The sequence below is a fragment of the Mobula birostris genome, chromosome 6, assembly GCF_030028105.1.
Source record: "Mobula birostris isolate sMobBir1 chromosome 6, sMobBir1.hap1, whole genome shotgun sequence".
Taxonomy (NCBI): domain Eukaryota; kingdom Metazoa; phylum Chordata; class Chondrichthyes; order Myliobatiformes; family Myliobatidae; genus Mobula; species Mobula birostris.
The window spans coordinates 155344862-155364463 of NC_092375.1; the positions used below are offsets into that span (position 1 = coordinate 155344862).

The 19602-nt window shown below is 42.3% G+C and overlaps 1 protein-coding gene across 3 annotated transcripts in view; it reads left to right on the plus strand.

The window, feature by feature from the left end:
• LOC140199487 (signal transducer and activator of transcription 1-alpha/beta-like) overlaps nucleotides 1–14879 on the plus strand; it is a 54357-nt gene extending 39478 nt beyond the window's left edge. Inside the window, exons 23-24 of one of the 3 annotated variants that reach the window (XM_072261660.1) lie at nucleotides 592–694; nucleotides 12762–14879. In XM_072261660.1, the coding sequence (XP_072117761.1) occupies nucleotides 592–694; nucleotides 12762–12785 (127 nt within the window). In that variant the 3' untranslated portion in view covers nucleotides 12786–14879. Of the gene's footprint in view, nucleotides 1–591; nucleotides 958–12761 lie in introns of those variants that run through there. The other 2 variants (XM_072261662.1, XM_072261661.1) reach the window with 2 other exon arrangements.
• The last annotated feature ends 4723 nt before the right edge of the window (nucleotides 14880–19602 follow it).

Genomic DNA, 19602 nt, shown 5'->3' on the forward strand with positions numbered 1-19602 from the left:
GAATAGATCAGGAAAAATATCAAGCCAGAGGCTGACAAATCTGGAATTCCTTGCCATAGATGACTGTGCAGGCCAAGCCACTGGGGATAAGGCTGAGGTTGATAGGTTTATGGAGAGAATACAGTTGAGTGATAATTGGCCATGATGGAATGGCGCAGTAGACTGAATAGGCCAAATAGTCTAACTTTGTTCTGCTATCTTATGGCTAATAGTTACATCAACATTTCATTATCATAAATTTATTAAACACTGGGTAAATGAACATGTTGGATTGTCAGGAGAAAGCCCCATATCAAGTCTAGGCATTTCTGTTGACAAAGCAGGAAGATTCCATTGCAGGGGGCTTCTCACAGGTTTCCTGGCTGTCTGAGCAGCTGCATCACTAAGACATTAACTTGTCATTTAACTCGTTACACGTAGCAGGTTCTGCAAACGGCAAATTATTTCATAAACTTAATACAACTACACTTTGTCAAACAAGTAATTTATTTGATATATGCTTACTGTGAGATTTTTAATGGCATCCATAACCACCAAGACACTTGAAACTCTGCATTATAAATAACTGTCTTATTATGTGGTTGTTTCCAGTCATCCTTCTAGACTGCAGACAACAGAAAACCTTCTACCTATGTCCGTGGAGGATTTTGGTGAATTGACACGACACTTAAGTTCTTCAGAAATTGATTCAGTGGTAGGTTTTGGAATCTAAGTGGTTGCAGTTTTTTTGCAAACTGAACTTAATGGTTTGTGGTGTATTCCATTATTGTGTATTGTAGTTTAGACTTTTAATGTCCTGTTTGTTCAGTAAATACTGCTGTAGTATGACTTCTGCTTCAGTGTACTATATAGAGACACAACTTTTTTTTAAAAAAACACCTTCAGCTTTTTGTACTGGTCTCAATTTTTGATTTAACAAATATTGATGGAAAATAAAGCTGATGTACAATCACACATGATGCATTGTAGTAACTTCTCCATCCCTGAATTTTCTTGTGCCAAATACCCTTATTTAGTCATCCAAATTAAACTGAACTTGTTGGGTGAATCTTCAATTTGAGGTAGGCAGAAGTGGATAATGATTAAGCTTTATTGTCTGGCCAATATACAAATTTCTCCCTGTAACCTTTGATGCCCTGATTAGTCAAGAACCTATCAACTTTTGCCTTAAATATACCCAATGACTTGGCCTGTGCAGCCATCTGTAGCAATGCATTCTACTGATTCACCACCCTAAAGGAATTTTTCCTCATGTTCTAAATGGATGTCCCTCAGTCCTGAGGCTGTGCCCTCTGGTCCTAGACTCTCCACTATAGAAAACATCCTCTCCACAGCCACTTTATCCTGATACGTTTCAGTGAGATACTCCAACTGCTCTTCATCCCTGGTATCATTCTTGTGAACATCATCTGGACCCTTCTTAATGTCAGTACATCCTTTTTCTAAAAATATAACATTCTTGCGTTTGTATTCTAGTTTTCTGAAATGCTAATATTGCATTTGCCTTCCTTACCACTGACACAACCTGCAAGTTAACCTTTAGGGAATCATGCACAAGGACTCCCAAGTCTCTGCATTTCCTTTTTTTATTTTCTCATTGAGAAAATAGTCCATTCCTGTATTCCTTCTCACAAAGTGCATGATAATACACATATGTCCATTACATGCCAACTGCCACTTTTCCCATTCCTTCAAACTAAGTCCTTCTGTAGCTACCCAGCTGGCTCAACGCCACCTGCCCCTCCAGCTATTTTGTATCATCTGCCATCTTGACCAAAAAATCATTAATTCTTTCATCCAAATCATTGACGTAAACTTAAAAGAAGCAATGCTAATATCTCTGTGGCACACTGTTAGTCACTGGCAGCCAACCTGAAAGGTTCCCCTTTATTTCCATTTCCCTCCAGTTAGTCAGCTAGTCTTCTATCCGTAATCCAGAATCCAGTTATTCTTGAAAGATTATTACTTATGACTCGCCACTCTCTTTCAGAACCCTGGGGGTAGTCCATCTGACTTGTCTACCTTCAGGCTTTTCAACTTCCCAAGCCCCTTCTCTTTTGAAATAGCAGCAACAACACTCATCTTTGCCCCGACACTCATTTCTGGTATTCTGCTGGTGACTTTCGCAGTGGAGATTGATGCAAAATATTTGTTAAGTTTATCCAACATTTCTTAGTTCTCTATCATTACCTTTCCACTCTTGCTGCTTTTACTCTTATCTGGGAGAGGTAATCTGCAGATGCTGGAATTTCAAACAACACACATAAAAGTTGCTGGTGAGCGCAGCAGGCCAGGCAGCATCTCTAGGAAGAGGTACAGTCGACGTTTCAGGCTGAGACCCTTTATCAGGACTAACTGAAAGAAGAGCTAGTAAGAGATTTGAAAGTGGGAGGGAGAGGTAGAGATCTGAAATGATAGGAGAAGACAGGAGGGGGAGGGATGGAGCCAAGAGCTGGACAGTTGATTGGCAAAAGGGATATGAGAGGATCATGGGACAGGAGGCCCAGGGAGAAAAAGGGGGAGGGGGGAAGTCCAGAGGATGGGCAAGGGGTATAGTCCGAGGGACAGAGGGAGAAAAAAGAGAAGGAATGTGTGTATATAAATAAATAACGGATGGGGTACGAGGGGGAGGTGGGGCATTAGTGGAAGTTTGAGAAGTCAATGTTCATGCCATCAGGTTGGAGGCTACCCAGACGGAATATAAGGTGTTGTTCCTCCAACCTGAGTGTGGCTTCATCTTTACAGTAGAGGAGGCCGTGAATAGACATATCAGAATGGGATGTGGAATTAAAATGTGTGGCCACTGGGAGATCCTGCTCTCTCTGGCGAACAGAGCATAGGTGTTCAGCGAAACAATCTCCCAGTCTGCATCGGGTCTCGCCAATATATAGAAGGCCGCATCGGGAGCACCAGACGCAGTATATCATCCCAGCTAACTCACAGGTGAAGTGTCACCTCACTTGGAAGGACTGTCTGAACCCTGAATGGTAGTGAGGGAGGAAGTGTAAGGGCATGTGTAGCACTTGTTCCACTTACAAGGATAAGTGCCAGGAGGGAGATCGGTGGGAAGGGATGGGTGGGGGGGGAACGAATGGACAAGGGAGTCACGTAGGAAGCAATCACTGCGGAAGTGGGGGGAGGGGGAGGGAAAGATATGCTTAGCGGTGGGATCCCGTTGGAGATGGCGGAAGTTACGGAGAATTGTATGTTCGACCCGGAGGCTGCTGGGGTGGTAGGTGAGGACAAGGGGAACCCTATTCCTGGTGGAGTGGCGGGAGGATGGAGTGAGAGCAGATGTGCGTGAAATGCGTTTGAGAGCAGAGTTGATGGTGGAGAAAGGGAAGCCTCTTTCTTTAAAAAAAAAAAAGGACATCTCATTCATCCTGGAATGAAAAGCCTCATCCTGAGAGCAGATGCAGCGGAGATGGAGGAATTGCGAGAAGGGGATGATGCATTTTTGCAAGAGACAGGGTGAGAAGCAGAATAGTCCAGATAGCTTTGAGAGTCAGCAGGCTTATAGTAAATTTCAGTAGATAAGCTGTCTCCAGAGATAGACAGAAAGATCTAGAAAGGGGAGGGAAGTGTCGGAAATGGACCAGGTAAATTTGAGGATAGGGTGAAAGTTGGAGGCAAAGTTAATGAAATCAACGAGCTCAGCATGTGTGCAGGAAGCAGCGCCAATGCAGTCCTCGATGTAGCGAAGGAAAAGTGGGAGACAGATACCAGAATAGGTTTGGAACATAGATTGTTCCACAAAGCCAATAAAAAGGCAGGCATAGCTGGGACCCATACGGGTGCCCATGGCGACACCTTTAGCAGAATAGGTTTGGAACTTCTGGTGTTTTTGGTATGCTTGGCCTAGCTTATCTTCGTATTTCAACTTTTTTTAAGTTGCCTTCTGTTGGTTTAAGTTTCCCAATCCTCTTGACGTCCTACTAACTTTTGCTGTGTTATGTCCTATTTTGCTTTTGTGCTGTCTTGACTTGCCTTGTCAGCCACGGGTACCTCATCTTGCACCTTCCAGATTTCCCTCATAAATACCAGCCATCATTTTTCTGTCATCAGCCTTGTTAGTGTCTCCTTTCAGTCAACTTTAGACAGCTCCTCTCTCAGGCCTCTAATGCCCTTTACTCCATTGTAATACTGATACATCTGATTTATCTTCTCCCCCTCAAACTGCAGGCGGATTTTTATTATGTGTATGATCACTGCCTCCTAAGGATTCCTTACCTTAAGCTTTCTTATCAAATCTGGGTCATTGCATAATACCCAATCCAGAATAGCTGAACCCCTAGTTGGCTCAACCACAAGCTGCTCTTAAAAAGCCATTGCATCAACCTGATTTTCCTAATCTACCTGCATATTAAAATCCCCCTTATCTATCATAATATTGTTCTTTTTCTATGCCCTTTCTATCTCCCGTTGCAATTTGTACCCCAGTAAGTTATTGGTGCCGGGCTCATATGCTAACTACATTCAGCACCAGTTGTAGACAGAAGTACCAAATAGTCCATCTTGGCTTTCTCCTGAGATCCCTGTTATCTCAGAAGCCAACCTCGTGACAATTTGATTAACTCTACATGAACTTGAGATGGCTGAATGCACTGGTAAAGTGAAGTTAACAGAACTGCAACATGCTGCCTATCGTATCAATGATCTGCACTCCTAGTCTAGACAAAATTCAAAGCAATTTGTTATCAAAGTACATATGTTACCATATACAACCCTGATAATCATTTCCTTGTGGGCATACTCAATATATCCATAATAGAATCAATGAAAGATTTGAACACCTAAGTTGGTGCAAAGATGACAAACTCTGCAAATTCAAAGAAAGAAATAATAAATATTGAGAATGAGATGAAGAGTCCTTGAAAGTGAGTCCATACATTGTGCAAACATTTCAGTGATGGTGCAATTGAAAAGACTGATGGTTAAGTTGTAATAATTCCTGAACCTGGTGGTGTGTGTGTGTGGCTCCTGTACCACCTTCCTGATGGCAGCAGTGAGAAGAGAGGCATGCCCTGGGTGATAGGGGACCCTGATGGATGCTGCTATCATGTGACACTATGCTCGGTAGTAGGGAGAGCTTTACCCATAATGGACTGGCCACATCCACTGGTTTTTTTTGACACATTTGCAAGGTTTCCAATACAATTTTAAAAAGACTAGCATGTACCTGACCATGCAGAAAACAGTCCTAATGTGATTTCCACTACCATCAAAAAGGCATTCCCTCAATGATGCCCAGAATATGCTTTGCCCAAACTACACCAGACCTCACTACAGCCTTTGTCCAAGTATGGACCAGAAAGCTGAATTCTCATGAAGTGAAACTTAACATGTCAGCAAGCTAACGTTTGACTGAGTGGAAATCATTGCAAAATGCAGATAGTCAGTCATACCTTGCTCAAAACTTAGATAATTATGACTATTACAGGGCAATCAACCCAGGAACAGAACATCAGTGCAGGAGTTCTTTAGGATTGAGGAAACGGGGTCCAAACCATTTTTTTATTTTTAAGTTGCTTCAGTAATAGCTTTCCATCACAAGATCTAGATCAGGATATGTTTGCACAGTGTTCAATTCAATTTCCCACTTCTCAGCAACTGAAGCAGTCCGTGATTGCATGCAGCAAGACCAAGGCAACATCCAGGAATGGAGTGTCAAGTATCATTTAGAAACATAGAAAATAGGTGCAGGAGTAGCCCATTCGGCCCTTCGAGCCTGCACCGCCATTTATTATGATCATGGCTGATCATCCAACTCAGAATACTGCCCCAGCCTTCCCTCCATACCCCCTGACCCCCATAGCCACAAGGGCCATATCTAACTCCCTCTTAAATATAGCCAATAAACTGGCCTCAACTGTTTCCTGTGGCAGAGAATTCCACAGATTCACCACTCTGTGTGAAGAAGTTTTTCCTAATCTCAGTCCTAAAAGGCTTCCCCTCTATCCTCAAACTGTGACCCCTCGTTCTGGACTTCCCCAACATCGGGAACAATCTTCCTGCATCTAGCCTGTCCAATCCCTTTAGGATCTTATACGTTTCAATCAGATCCCCCCTCAATCTTCTAAATTCCAACGAGTACAAGCCCAGTTCATCCATTCTTTCTTCAAATGAAAGTCCTGCCATCCCAGGAATCAATCTGGTGAACCTTCTCTGTACTCTCTCTATGGCAAGGATGTCTTTCCTCAGATTAGGGGACCAAAACTGCACACAATACTCCAGGTGCGGTCTCACCAAGGCCTTGTACAACTGCAGTAGTACCTCCCTGCTCCTGTACTCAAATCCTCTCGCTATAAATGCCAGCATACCATTCGCCTTTTTCACCGCCTGCTGTACCTGCATGCCCACTTTCAATGACTGGTGTATAATGACACCCAGGTCACGTTGCACCTCCCCTTTTCCTAATCGGCCACCATTCAGATAATAATCTGTTTTCCTATTTTTGCCACCAAAGTGGATAACTTCACATTTATCCACATTAAATTGCATCTGCCATGAATTTGCCCACTCACCCAACCTATCCAAGTCACCCTGCATCCTCTTAGCATCCTCCTCACAGCTGACACTGCCACCCAGCTTCGTGTCATCCGCAAACTTGGAGATGCTGCATTTAATTCCCTCATCCAAGTCATTAATATATATTGTAAACAACTGGGGTCCCAGCACTGAGCCTTGAGGTACCACACTTGTCACCGCCTGCCATTCTGAAAAGGTCCCGTTTATTCCCACTCTTTGCTTCCTGTCTGCTAACCAATTCTCCACCCACACCAATACCTTACCCCCAATACCGTGTGCTTTAAGTTTGCACACTAATCTCCTGTGTGGTACCTTGTCAAAAGCCTTCTGAAAATCCAAATATACCACATCCACTGGTTCTCCCCTATCCACTTTACTAGTTACATCCTCAAAAAATTCTATGAGATTCGTCAGACATGATTTTCCTTTCACAAAACCATGCTGACTTTGTCCGATCATTTCACCACTTTCCAAATGTGCTGTTATCACATCCTTGATAACTGACTCCAGCAGTTTCCCCACCACCGACGTTAGGCTAACCGGTCTATAATTCCCCGGTTTCTCTCTCCCTCCTTTTTTAAAAAGTGGAGTTACATTAGCCACCCTCCAATCCTCAGGAACTAGTCCAGAATCTAACGAGTTTTGAAAAATTATCACTAATGCATCCACTATTTCTTGGGCTACTTCCTTAAGCACCCTGGGATGCAGACTATCTGGCCCTGGGGATTTATCTGCCTTCAATCCCTTCAATTTACCTAACACCACTTCCCTACTAACATGTATTTCGCTCAGTTCCTCCATCTCACTGGACCCTCTGTCCCCTACTATTTCTGGAAGATTATTTATGTCCTCCTGAGTGAAGACAGAACCAAAGTAATTATTCAATTGGTCTGCCATGTCCTTGCTCCCCATAATCAACTCACCTGTTTCTGCCTGCAGGGGACCTACATTTGTCTTTACCAGTCTTTTCCTTTTTACATATCTATAAAAGCTTTTACAGTCCGTTTTTATGTTGCCTGCCAGTTTTCTCTCATAATCTTTTTTCCCCTTCCTAATTAAGCCCTTTGTCCTCCTCTGCTGAACTCTGAATTTCTCCCAGTCCTCAGGTGAGCCACTTTCTCTGGCTAATTTGTATGCTGCTTCTTTGGAATTGATACTATCCCTAATTTCTCTTGTCAGCCACGGGTGCACTACCTTCCTTGATTTATTCTTTTGCCAAACTGGGATGAACATTTGTTGCAGTTCATCCATGCAACCTTTAAATGCTTGCCATTGCATATCCACCGTCAATCCTTTAAGTGTCATTTGCCAGTCTATCTTAGCTAATTCACGTCTCATACCTTCAAAGTTACCCCTCTTTAAGTTCAGAACCTTTGTTTCTGAATTAACTATGTCACTCTCCATCTTAATGAAGAATTCCACCATATTATGGTCACTCTTACCCAAGGGGCCTCTCACGACAAGATTGCTAATTAACCCTTCCTGATTGCTCAAAACCCAGTCCAGAATAGCCTGCTCTCTAGTCGGTTCCTCGACATGTTGGTTCAAAAAACCATCCCGCATACATTCCAAGAAATCCTCTTCCTCAGCACCTTTACCAATTTGGTTCACCCAATCTACATGTAGATTGAAGTCACCCATTATAACTGCTGTTCCTTTATTGCACACATTTCTAATTTCCTGTTTAATACCATCTCCGACCTCACTACTACTGTTAGGTGGCCTGTACACAACTCCCACCAGCGTCTTCTGCCCCTTAGTGTTACGCAGCTCTACCCATATCGATTCCACATCTTCCCGGCTTATGTCCTTCCTTTCTATTGCGTTAATCTCTTCTTTAACCAGCAACGCCACCCCACCTCCCCTTCCTTCATGTCTATCCCTCCTGAATATTGAATATCCCTGAACGTTGAGCTCCCATCCCTGGTCACCCTGGAGCCATGTATCTGTGATCCCAACTATATCATAATCATTAATAACAATCCGCACTTTCAATTCATCCACCTTATTACGAATGCTCCTCGCATTGACACACAAAGCCTTCAGGCGCTCTTTTACAACTCTCTTAGCCCTTATACAATTATGCTGAAAAGTGGCCCTTTTTAATGCTTGCCCTGGATTTGTCGGCCTGCCACTTTTACTTTTCTCCATAGTACTTTTTGTTTCTACCCTCACTTTACACCTCTCTGCACTGGTTCCCATCCCCCTGTAGTGAACTAACCTCCTCACGCCTAGCCTCTTTAATTTGATTCCCACCCCCCAACCATTCTAGTTTAAAGTCACCTCAGTAGCCCCCGCTAATCTCCCTGCCAGGATATTGGTCCCCCTAGGATTCAAGTGCAACCCGTCCTTTTTGTACAGGTCACGCCTGCGCCAAAAGAGGTCCCAATGATCCAAAAACTTGAATCCCTGCCCCCTGCTCCAATCCCTCAGCCACGCATTTATCCTCCACCTCATCGCATTCCTACTCTCACTGTCGCGTGGCACAGGCAGTAATCCCGAGATTACTACCTTTGCGGTCCTTTTTCTCAACTCCCTTCCTAGCTCCCTATATTCTCCTTTCAGGACCTCATCCCTTTTTCTACCTATGTCATTGGTACCTATATGTACCACGACCTCTGGCTCCTCACCCTCCCACTTCAGGATATCTTGGACACGATCAGAAATGTCCCGGACCCTGGCACCAGGGAGGCAAACTACCATCCGGGTCTCTGGACTGCGTCCACAGAATCGCCTATCTGACCCCCTTACTATCGAGTCCCCTCTCACAACTGCCCTCCTCTTCCTTGCCCTACCCTTCTGAGCTACAGGGCCAGACTATTGTACTATGTGGGTCAGGTACTGGTCATTTTCCAATTGTGTCTAACCAGAAACCCTTGGCATGCAATGATAGCACTATCAAGTCTCCCTCCCTTAGTATCATTGGGGAGAGGGTGTCACCAATGAATGGAAACTCAACTGGACTGATCATTCATGCTATGCTACAAGACCGGGGCAGAGACTGGGTACATTGCAGAGAGTGACACATCCCAGTGTATTTCCACTATTCATATTCTATAAACCAAGAATGTGATGGAATACCTAGATCAGCACAGTACCAAGAATGCAGTCTTAACCATCTGGAACAAAACAGCCGATTTTGATTAGCAGCCCCTGCCCTCAACCATTCATTTTGTTCACTGTTGCTTTAGTGGTTGCAGTACATCTATCTGCAAAGAACATGAATTATTTGCCGACCACTGCTCGGTGAGAACCACCCAAAGCCCACAATGGTCAGCAATTACACTTAATCACCACCATCCAGGGTTCTCTACCCCTTCCTCTGCCTTATCTCTGTCTTGAAGGGCAATCAGGAATCCAGATTCTGAAAATACAAATCATCTGGCAGAAGCAGGTAAATCAATGTCAGAACAATCACAGGCATTCAAGCAGGAGCTGTGCAGGTAGGCCACGAGTGATCTGACAGGAAACATGGGACATCCAAGCCTAAACTGAAAGGAATAAAACAATGGGAATCTAATGTTGGATCCCAGATAACGAAGATCTAAAAAAATCTCAGGAAAATGTGGAAATTACGAGACAGCCAGGTGAAAAGGCTGAAACTCAAGGGGAGGGAAAACGTATTTGAACATAAAGAGCAAGAACATAATAAAGGAAAATTGAAGCTTGTTAGTAACCAGGGATTGTAGAGAGGAGAAAGGTGTAGTTCTTGATTAATATTTCAAGGAACTAAATATTAACGAGTCTAATGGCCTTAAGTGGATAAATATCAGGTACATGAAAATGTTCCAGGCTGTTAAGTGCATTGAGAGGAAAAGGTGATCTCAGACCACTTTCTGCTTCTCTAGTTCCCAACTATGTCAGTACAAGGCATAAGCATGGAAACATACCCGTGGTGTGAGGAACCAAAGGAAAAATCCCTCTGCCTTACCTGGTGCATTCTCAGACTTTGTGCAAAGCTGCTGGACAAGTTGTGGATGTTCTTCAGAGAATTTTGCTTCATCTTTGGCTGCAAGTTAAGGGAACCTATTTCCCCACTAGCCACATTTAATATGCCTATAGAATCCTTTGGGCCTTTGCTTATCTAGCCTGTTAGATCCTTCTCATCTTTTTTTGTCATTAAGAGGTTCACTGGTTCCCAACGGCTTCTGCACCATGTATACCGCCTTCCTTTTCTTAAGCAGAGCTATCTTTCAGTCAGGGTTCCCCAAGACTTCCAAGTCCTACCCTTCACCCTAATAGGAACAGGTAGGTCCTGAACTCTCGACATCACACTTCTACAGGTCACCCATTTGGCAGATGCTACTTTACCTGTAAACAATCTCGCCCAATCACTGCAAGATCCTGTATAATGGCTCCAAAATTTCCTCCTCCCCAGTTCAGAACCTTGACATATGAAGTGGCTGGATCGTTCTCCATTACTATTGGATTCTTTTTCTGTACAGTAGGTTCGAGAAGCTCTACTACAACCATACAGAGCACTAAAAGCATAACTACAGGATAGTTTATTTGTATAGGTATGCCACAGTAGTACCTTCTGGTCCTTCAAGCCACACTGCACCGTAACCTGCAACCCACAACCACCCCGATTTAATCCTAACCTAGTTGCACCACCATTTATAATGAACAGTTAATCTGCCAGTAAGTCTTTGGACTATGGAAGGACCCAGAGAAAACCCACTCATTTCATGGGAAGGCTGTACAGACTCCTCACAGAGGACAACGAAATGAAATTCTGAACTCTGACGCACCGTGCAGTTCTGATTGACATAAAACAAGAAGGATATGATCCCACAAAAGGATTGCAGAAAATTTTCAGTTTTAAAAAAATAGCTATTGGATGCAATGAAAAGTATGTTTTTAATTTAAAAAGCAGCCTAGACAATGGATAGGAAGATATATTTTCTGGAAAAATGAACAACAGATTTATTAACTGGTAAAAGGATTAATGGTGGTGAAACATTGAACCAGCCCTTCTGGCCCACCAACACCGCACCAACTATCAACGACCTACTTATAACACTTGCACATTAATCCCACTTTATTCTCCCCACGTACTTAACTCCAATTAATGTGTCATTCTGTGTGTTTCTGGAAGGTAGGAGAAAACACAGCACCTAGGAAAAGTGCAAACTCCACATTAACAGCATGGAAGGTCATGGTGAAATGTGGTCCCTGGCAGTGAGGCTGAAATAGCTGTGCTTTAATAATGATTCAGCTCAAATACAGTGCCCTGAAACCTCTCAACATTTTCAAAAGTACTTGCCCTTGAACTGTCACAAGATAGAAGTGCCAATGGGGATGCTAGCAAAGAGGCTGTTTAACCAAACTATTAATTCAAAGGACTGGAGTAATTATCTGGGCACATTCAAATCTCAGCGTAACAGTTACAGAAATTACATGTGAATAATCAAAACTAAAATGTAATTGAAATTGAGAAAACAAATTGTAATACCTAATCTTAAATGAAATCTGCCACCTTAATCTGGGCAGGGGTATCTTCTATGCTAAATCACAGGAATGTTGACTTTCAAACAGCCTTTTTTAAGTGGTCTGCTCACTTGAGTTTGAGGCCATGTATTGCTTTTCTTGGTAAAGGCAACCACGATCCAGTAAATAAATTTGGAAAGTGATTAAGTTAAGCAGCTGTTATTTGACTGGTGTAAACACAATGCATGCCACTGATTTGCCTGTTTCATTTTGTGTCCATGTCAACTATTTGATAGAAGCAAACTAGACAATCAGGACAACATGTAGAAATGCTGATTTAGATAGGGTATCAGCCTTTACATTAAAATGATGTAATATGATATAGTTTTTCCAAAGCCTCTTGATTTAGTAAAATCCATTTGCACTGACCAACCAGTGCAAATGCAAACATACTCACTTGTTTAGTCTGAATACCTCTTATAAATCCCATCAGTTCAACATTTTGCTCATTAGGTGGAAGGATATCAGTAAGAGTTGACAATTTCAGATCATTAACACCAGCATGTTATATAGGAGTACAAAGACTTGTTTCATTATTACTAGCTCAGTGTAGTTTCCATTGCTGGTGTCTGTTTCTGCGTCAGACTGGAAAGCCTGCAAATATGGCAGAGCCAAACTTGATAAGTAAATAGGAAATGTTAGCAACTAGTTTTTTTTTAATGATTTTATTTGTATGTTTATACTGGCAGAAAAGTGAAGTCACAAATGTTACTGAATACAAATGTCCACTTTTTTTCAAACAGTTGTGTACAGCCTACCCAAGTTAGCCAAGAGAACGCTTCACACCAATGGATCTAGAATTATGGCTTGATTTGGTGCTTGCTACACAAGCACAAAACTCTTACTGCAATGTAAAGTGGCATTTTTCAGCAAAAAGAAAGCTACTATAGAACCTGTTTGTAATGTTTTAGTTACATTCCTAGAAAATGCAATTTCTGTTTGAGCTGTATGTGGACAGTAAATTTATAATGTTAAATGGAACGTATGAATTTCTTTCATGATGTTAATATGAGCCTTCATTTTAAAGATGTCTTACGTTCATTGACCGGACTCTGTTCTCTTATCTTCTGACTTTCCCCTCTGTCTCCACTCTCCTTTGTTTCACCTCACAAGATCACCTCCCTTGTTCAAGTAATGGGTGTACGTTAGTCCAAACTATGAACAAGATGCATGTTTACGGTTCTTCTTGTGTGTGGAGTTCAATGCCAGGCAATTTGCTTAATAAACTAGTTGTTTTTTGAAACTTACTTCTAATAGTAGAACTCTGCTTTATTGAGATTCCAATGTAATCAGATCCAAACTGCTGTTGTGAATCCCACAGACACAGCTTCTAATCTCTTGCTCCTATTATATCATATTTTGAGACATATTTGTACATGAAACTCGTTTCATTTGCTGACTAAATGCCTGTGGGGTGCTGTACTTCAAATTTCTCATGTAGTTTGGATGACTCTCCCCACCCAGAAGCAGAAAGGTACAAGTCCTTAAGCCATAAAGAATAGGAGCAGCAGAGCAAGGTCTGTTCCAGTTTTCTTCTCATCCTGTGTTTTGGTGCCAAGTAGTAATGATGTCAATGAGGACTTTCCCGCTGCTTAGCTATGATCTGTCGTATTATGGACTAACATCAGGGTCTGAGGTGATTTGAATGAAGCAATGCAAAATGTCAAGATCAACTCTCATCATTGCTGTTTTCCCCTTGTATTCTTCAGATGCTTGCAATCTTAACTGAAACAAAGTGCTTAAGGTGTTCTACAAATCAGCCAGCAGCTGCAGGCTACAGGGATTCTTAACATTGATTCCAGGGCTTTGTAGGAGTGGATTCACCAAGGGGATAGTGAAAGGTCATTTCCTCGCACTAAAAGAGGGTCCATATAAGGCAGGGGTTCCCAACCTGGGATCCACATACCCTTGGTTAATAGGAAAGTTCCATAGCATTAAAAAAGGTTGCGAATCCTTGATCGGGACAAGTCCAGATCGGGATAGCAGAGATGTGTTTCATTACAGGGATGTAAGGGAAAGCCGTGGATGGTCAGTCATTAAATTTATTCAAGAGAGAGAATAAATGATTTTATTACCCTCAAGGGGATTAAAGAATATGGGGATCAGAATAAAAATTAGACTTCAGTAAGGCATGATCGGATACAGAGCAGTTGAGAAACACTAGGGGCCTTTGTACCTGTCTCTCAAAGCCTCAACAACTTCCAAAAATTGATTCCTGCAAATCTGAAATGCATTCATTCACTTTCCAGCTATGCCTTCAGCCATAGCACCAAAGAAATTAATTTCCTCCCCAATCCTCTCTTTCAGTCACTTTAAAACTTCACTTCTTGACAAAGCATAGAACCAGTTGTTTGGTTCCCTTTCACCACATATAAACTATCAAATTACAGTGAGACAATGTGCTCTGTAAATTGCTGATTTCCAGTATTTCTCCTTCCAACAAATAACTTCAAAATTTCTCTTCACTGTAAATAATTATTTTGTGTTTTGAAGCAGTGTAAGCATACTCTTATTTGAAAGATGATTACTATTGTAAACTGATGACATGAATTAACTGCCTTATGTTTCCAAGGTGATGTAATAGGTCATACTTTCCAAAGGTCTGAGGCTCTGGCAGAACTTCCAGGATCATGGGATTTCTCAAAGTATGATCGGACAAATAACTAGCAGTAATTAATGGACTCAAAATGCAAGTTATTTTTGATGAGTCACCCACATAATGGATGGACTTGCTTGTGCCTTCAATAGGTGAGAGTAGCTGAAAAATCAAATATTATCACCCGTTTGATGTGAAACAATGCTTTGTACAAAAGACGTTTCAACTGCTTGACAGTCATATATTCAATAAACCAGTTAATAAAGCATACTTAATATTTGTGGGTTTTTCATTTTGCAATCCAACAGCAGGACTAAATGTTCCTTTAAATTAGCACTCTATATTCATGGGTAGCATGAAATAGTTATAAAACCAAGGCTTGTGGGTAAATGGTCTGATGCTCTTGTCAGCTTTAAAGCTGAAGGTCAAACACAATGAATTAATGCATTGTTAGCTGGGGAGAATGAGCTAATAAACTGGCATGGCTTCTGACCTTCACAGGATGCAAAAACATGAATCACCAGCAGTCCAGTCCACCTATGGCATTTTTCACCTCAACACAATCAAATCAGAATTAACCAAAGCTTTTTTTTAGGGTGGGTAGGGGTAGAGTGGAGGATGTACTGAAAGAAGAACTACTTATCTTCCAAAGGGTTTTGCATTAAATGGCAAATAAACCACAAAGTGCTTAGCAATGCAAATAAACGTGCAACTTGGCACTTACCCAAATGAAGCAGCTGGAGAGATCACATTTACCATGATACCGCCAGCATTTCAGGTTCTCTTCATACTCTCTCTATATACAGCAAGTGGTTGATCACCAGGTTTTCAAGACTCAAATTCTCTCGAGATTTTATGGATCATATCTAATGCTCTCTATGAAAAGGTAGATGCCGATGTACTTTCAGAATCACTTGATTGATCATGTATTGAAAGAATTTCAGTTCTATCAAAGTGCTATTGAAAGCTGGCACAGCCAAGATCTTGCATTACACACTTACAGGAGTGCACTGCTTAACATCCATTCGGAAAACGTGACATAACCAATCTCATGTATCGCGCGTCTTGAGTGTAGTAGCGTTATCTCTGTTTAATTTTTTTCGGAAATATTACTGTGAAGTGCATCATACCTTCCAAACACAGGTTATTGGACCGGAAATTCTTCCAGTGGAACATTACGAGGAAGTTGAGAACAGCAAGGTGGATGATCGTGATCATCTTTGATAAATTGTGTGATATAGGCTAAGAAAGTGTTTACATAAAAGTTTAAAAAGTGAAAAAAAAGGTTAAAATGAAATAAAAAATCATAGTGTATGTATGTATTAGAGTGTACAGTATCCAGTTTTAGTGCAAGTTCTTGGCTATTTAGTCAATACAGGTACACTACAGTACTCCATATAGGTTTGCTAAGTATATATTATGGTGTTCGCACAACGTCCAAATCACATAACGTCCGATTTCACAGAACGTATCATGGACATTAAGCGACGCATACCTGTACACATCTTTTACTGTGAGCAAAAAAAAGTTTCTGGAAATTTGAAACAAAAATAGAAAATGCCAGAAGAACTCAGCACATCAGGCAGCATCAGTGGGGAGAGAGAGAGAGAGACATTCAGTGATTCAGATCAAAGTCCCTTCTTCAAAACTGGAAAAGCAAGTAGACAAGCATCTTTTAAGTTGCAGGAAGGAGGGGGTGGAAAGAATAGAAGGAATCTTTAAGATAGGCTGCACTCCTAAGTTGTCATGGTAACATTTTAAATAACTGGCATTTGCAGACAAAAAAACCATACCAATTTTAATAGAAGGTTAAATCAACACAAAGAAGACTTACCTGAAACTTAAATTCAACATTGAGTCCTGATGCTGTAACACACCAGGTGAAACGCTCTTCCTTGAGCTCATTGGAGCAAGGACGGGCACTGAGGTCAGAGTAGGAATGGGACAGAAAATTCAAATCAGGAGATTAGAAGCTCAGTGTCATCCTTTTGTACATCTGTGGTCTGCGAAGCGATCACCCAACTTGCATTTTATTTTTCCAATATAGAGGTGACATCTTGAGCTCCAAATATAGTACACACTGGACTGAAAGTGCAAGTAAACTGCTTCTTCACCTGGAAGGAGTGATACATTCCTGGATCCTGGAACAAGGCGGGTGTTGCGGCTATGAGCAAATTAGGAACATTGGGGGTGTTGCAACTTCATGATCCTGTGCAGTGAGAAAGGGAGAAGATGAAAGAGTTGCACTCGGGAGTTATGGAAAGGTGCACGGTGGTGTAGGGGCAAGACTTGCTGAGAAGATATATCTGGTGGTGATATCTTGGGGGTTACAAAGGATAAACCATTGAATGTGGAGGCTGCTGGGGTGGAAGATGAAGACAAAATATTTCCTATTTCAGCATTCTGAAGGACTGTTTCCCTCTATATCTCCCTGGTTCACTCTTCCATCTCGTCTCTCCAACCACACTCTTTCTCACAGCTGAGTACCATTAAGTTGCAACATGCAACGTGAACTAACCTTTCCTAGTTGTGGCTGAGGAGAGAGGCTGAGAAATACTGAAAACAGAGATAGTACAATTGACAGCCCTGTCGACCATGGTGAAGGGAAAGCTGTGGTTAAGGAAGAAGGTAGACAAATGCACCAGTGTGCAAATTCTCCTCAGAACAGTAATGATGGTGAAGAGAAACTAGGAGTGCAGAATGGTGCCCTTACAGGAAGGAATGCAAGTGTGGTTGTGGGAATCAGTGGGCTGATAATGATTATTGGTAACTGCCCTATCATCTGGGATGGAGATAAAGATGTCAAGAAAAGGAAGAGTGTTGGACCAAGTAAATGCAAGAACTGGGTTGGACTTGTTGGCAAAAGCACTGACACTTGAGTGGAGAAAACAGCATCAATACAATTAATTAGGTGCTGTCCTCTACTGGCAATTAAAACTTCACACTGAGACTCAGGCAGATCTTCTGCTAGAGGTGAAGGCCGGTCACATAAAATTCAGGTGAGTACCTTTCCTGTTGTAGGGAGCAGGAAGATGCTTCTATAATGTCTGCAGTCAGCTTAGTCATCCTTTTTGAACAGTGTGACAATCAAGGTGTCCCTGAGTTCAACTGGAATCCTCTCCTGGTCCCAGATCTTGACAAGGAGATTATGAATATGACTTAAAAGTTCTGTGTTACCTTCCTTGAGGATTTCTACTGGACTTCCATCGGGCCCAGTAGCCTTGTTGTTCCTCAATTCCTTGCAAGCCATCTGCACCTCTTTGATACTTGGTTTACTTGTATCTTCCTTCTTGGGTCATTGTGGGAGCTGGTTGATGACTTCAATGTCAACAGTGATGTTACAATTAAATTGCTCTTGAATGTGTTCCTTCCATCAAGAATTGATGGCATCATTGTCTTTGTCCATCTTTGGAGCGAAGGGGGTTTAAGCCACAATAGTTTGGGCATACAGTGCCTTGGTGGCAATAAAGAAACCAGAGTCAGAAAGTTGCTGTATCTCTAGGACCCTCTCAGTCCATCACTGATTCTTGAATCTCAGTGTGGCTTTCATCCAGCCAGAGAAAAATCTGACATTTTTACAGCATGTCAATTGCAGGAGAAAGCCACAAAATCTCCCACCTTATATGACCTTTATATACCTTTTGCATTTGACTCTGTAAATCATCCTGCCCTTGGCAGGAACTGTCCAAAATCAGGTGCCCAGGGGAATACCTCAAGATCCTGCAGCTCTAACACAATGATATGAGTGCAACAGTCATCAGCAATGGCAGCTCTGAAACAGCACCTTTCAAGGTTGAGACCAGGAACCAACTCTGTTTGCTGTTTTCATTGCAACCATCCTTCACCCAACAGGCCAAGACATCCCACAGGGCATTCAGATTCTCTACAGGACAGATGGGGAGCTCTTTAATCTTAACAGGTTCAAGGCAAAGAGCAAGGTGTCAACTACTTCCAGTATGGATCTCCAGTATGCAGACAACAACACCATCGTTGCTCACACTGAGGAAGATCTGCAATGCATAGTGGATGCTTTTGCCAGGGCATACAAGCTCCTGGGACTTGATCTAAATATCAAGAAAACCCAAGTTCTGCACCAACCTTCTCCAGATCTAACTCCTAAACCTCCAACCATCCAAGTTGACAACATCCCTCTGGAGAATACCCACATCTTGGCAACCTTCATTCTTCAAGAGCTAACATTGACCTTGAAATAAATTGCAGAATAGTTTTACGAGTGGAGCTTTTGCCAGGCTGAGAAAGAGGGTGTTTGAAGATCAGGATATCAAGACCAACACTAACCATCTGGTCTAGAAAGCTATAGTCCTCCCCTCCTTGCTGTATGGTGCAGAGTCATGGACAACATACAGCAGGCACATAAAATCCCTAGAAACCTACCATCAAAGATGTCTCCAAAAGACTCTGAGAGTTAGCTGGAAGATCAGGCGTACTAACTCCAGCATCCTGGAGGAAGCTAACATGAACTCCATAGTCACAATTGTGACTCAACACCAAATGCGATGCATCGGCCACATCATCCATGTGCCTGACTCCCTCCTTCCTAAACAACTCCTGTTCAGCCAACTCAAAAATGCAAAGCACACTCCTGGAGGGAAGAAAAAGTAGTTCAAGGACAATATCAGGACCCACCTGAGGAAGTGGCATATCAACTCGAATGGATGGGAGAAATTAGCACAGGATAGGAAAAGCTGGAGAAGGACCATCTATGAGGGGACTGCACAGCTCAAAGATTATCTCCACCGTGCCGCTGAGGCTAAATGGCTTCAACATAAGGAGAGACCGGGAAAGGCCCAACCAGCTATGTCCACCACCACTTCAATGACCTACAGCTGCCAACACTGTAATAGGACTTGTGGATTACGGATCGGCCTCTTCAGTCATCTCAAGACCCACAATGACCAGATCAGCCACCAGGAGAAGAATCATACTCGACTACGAGTGATTGCTGATGATGATGAATCAGAATTTAG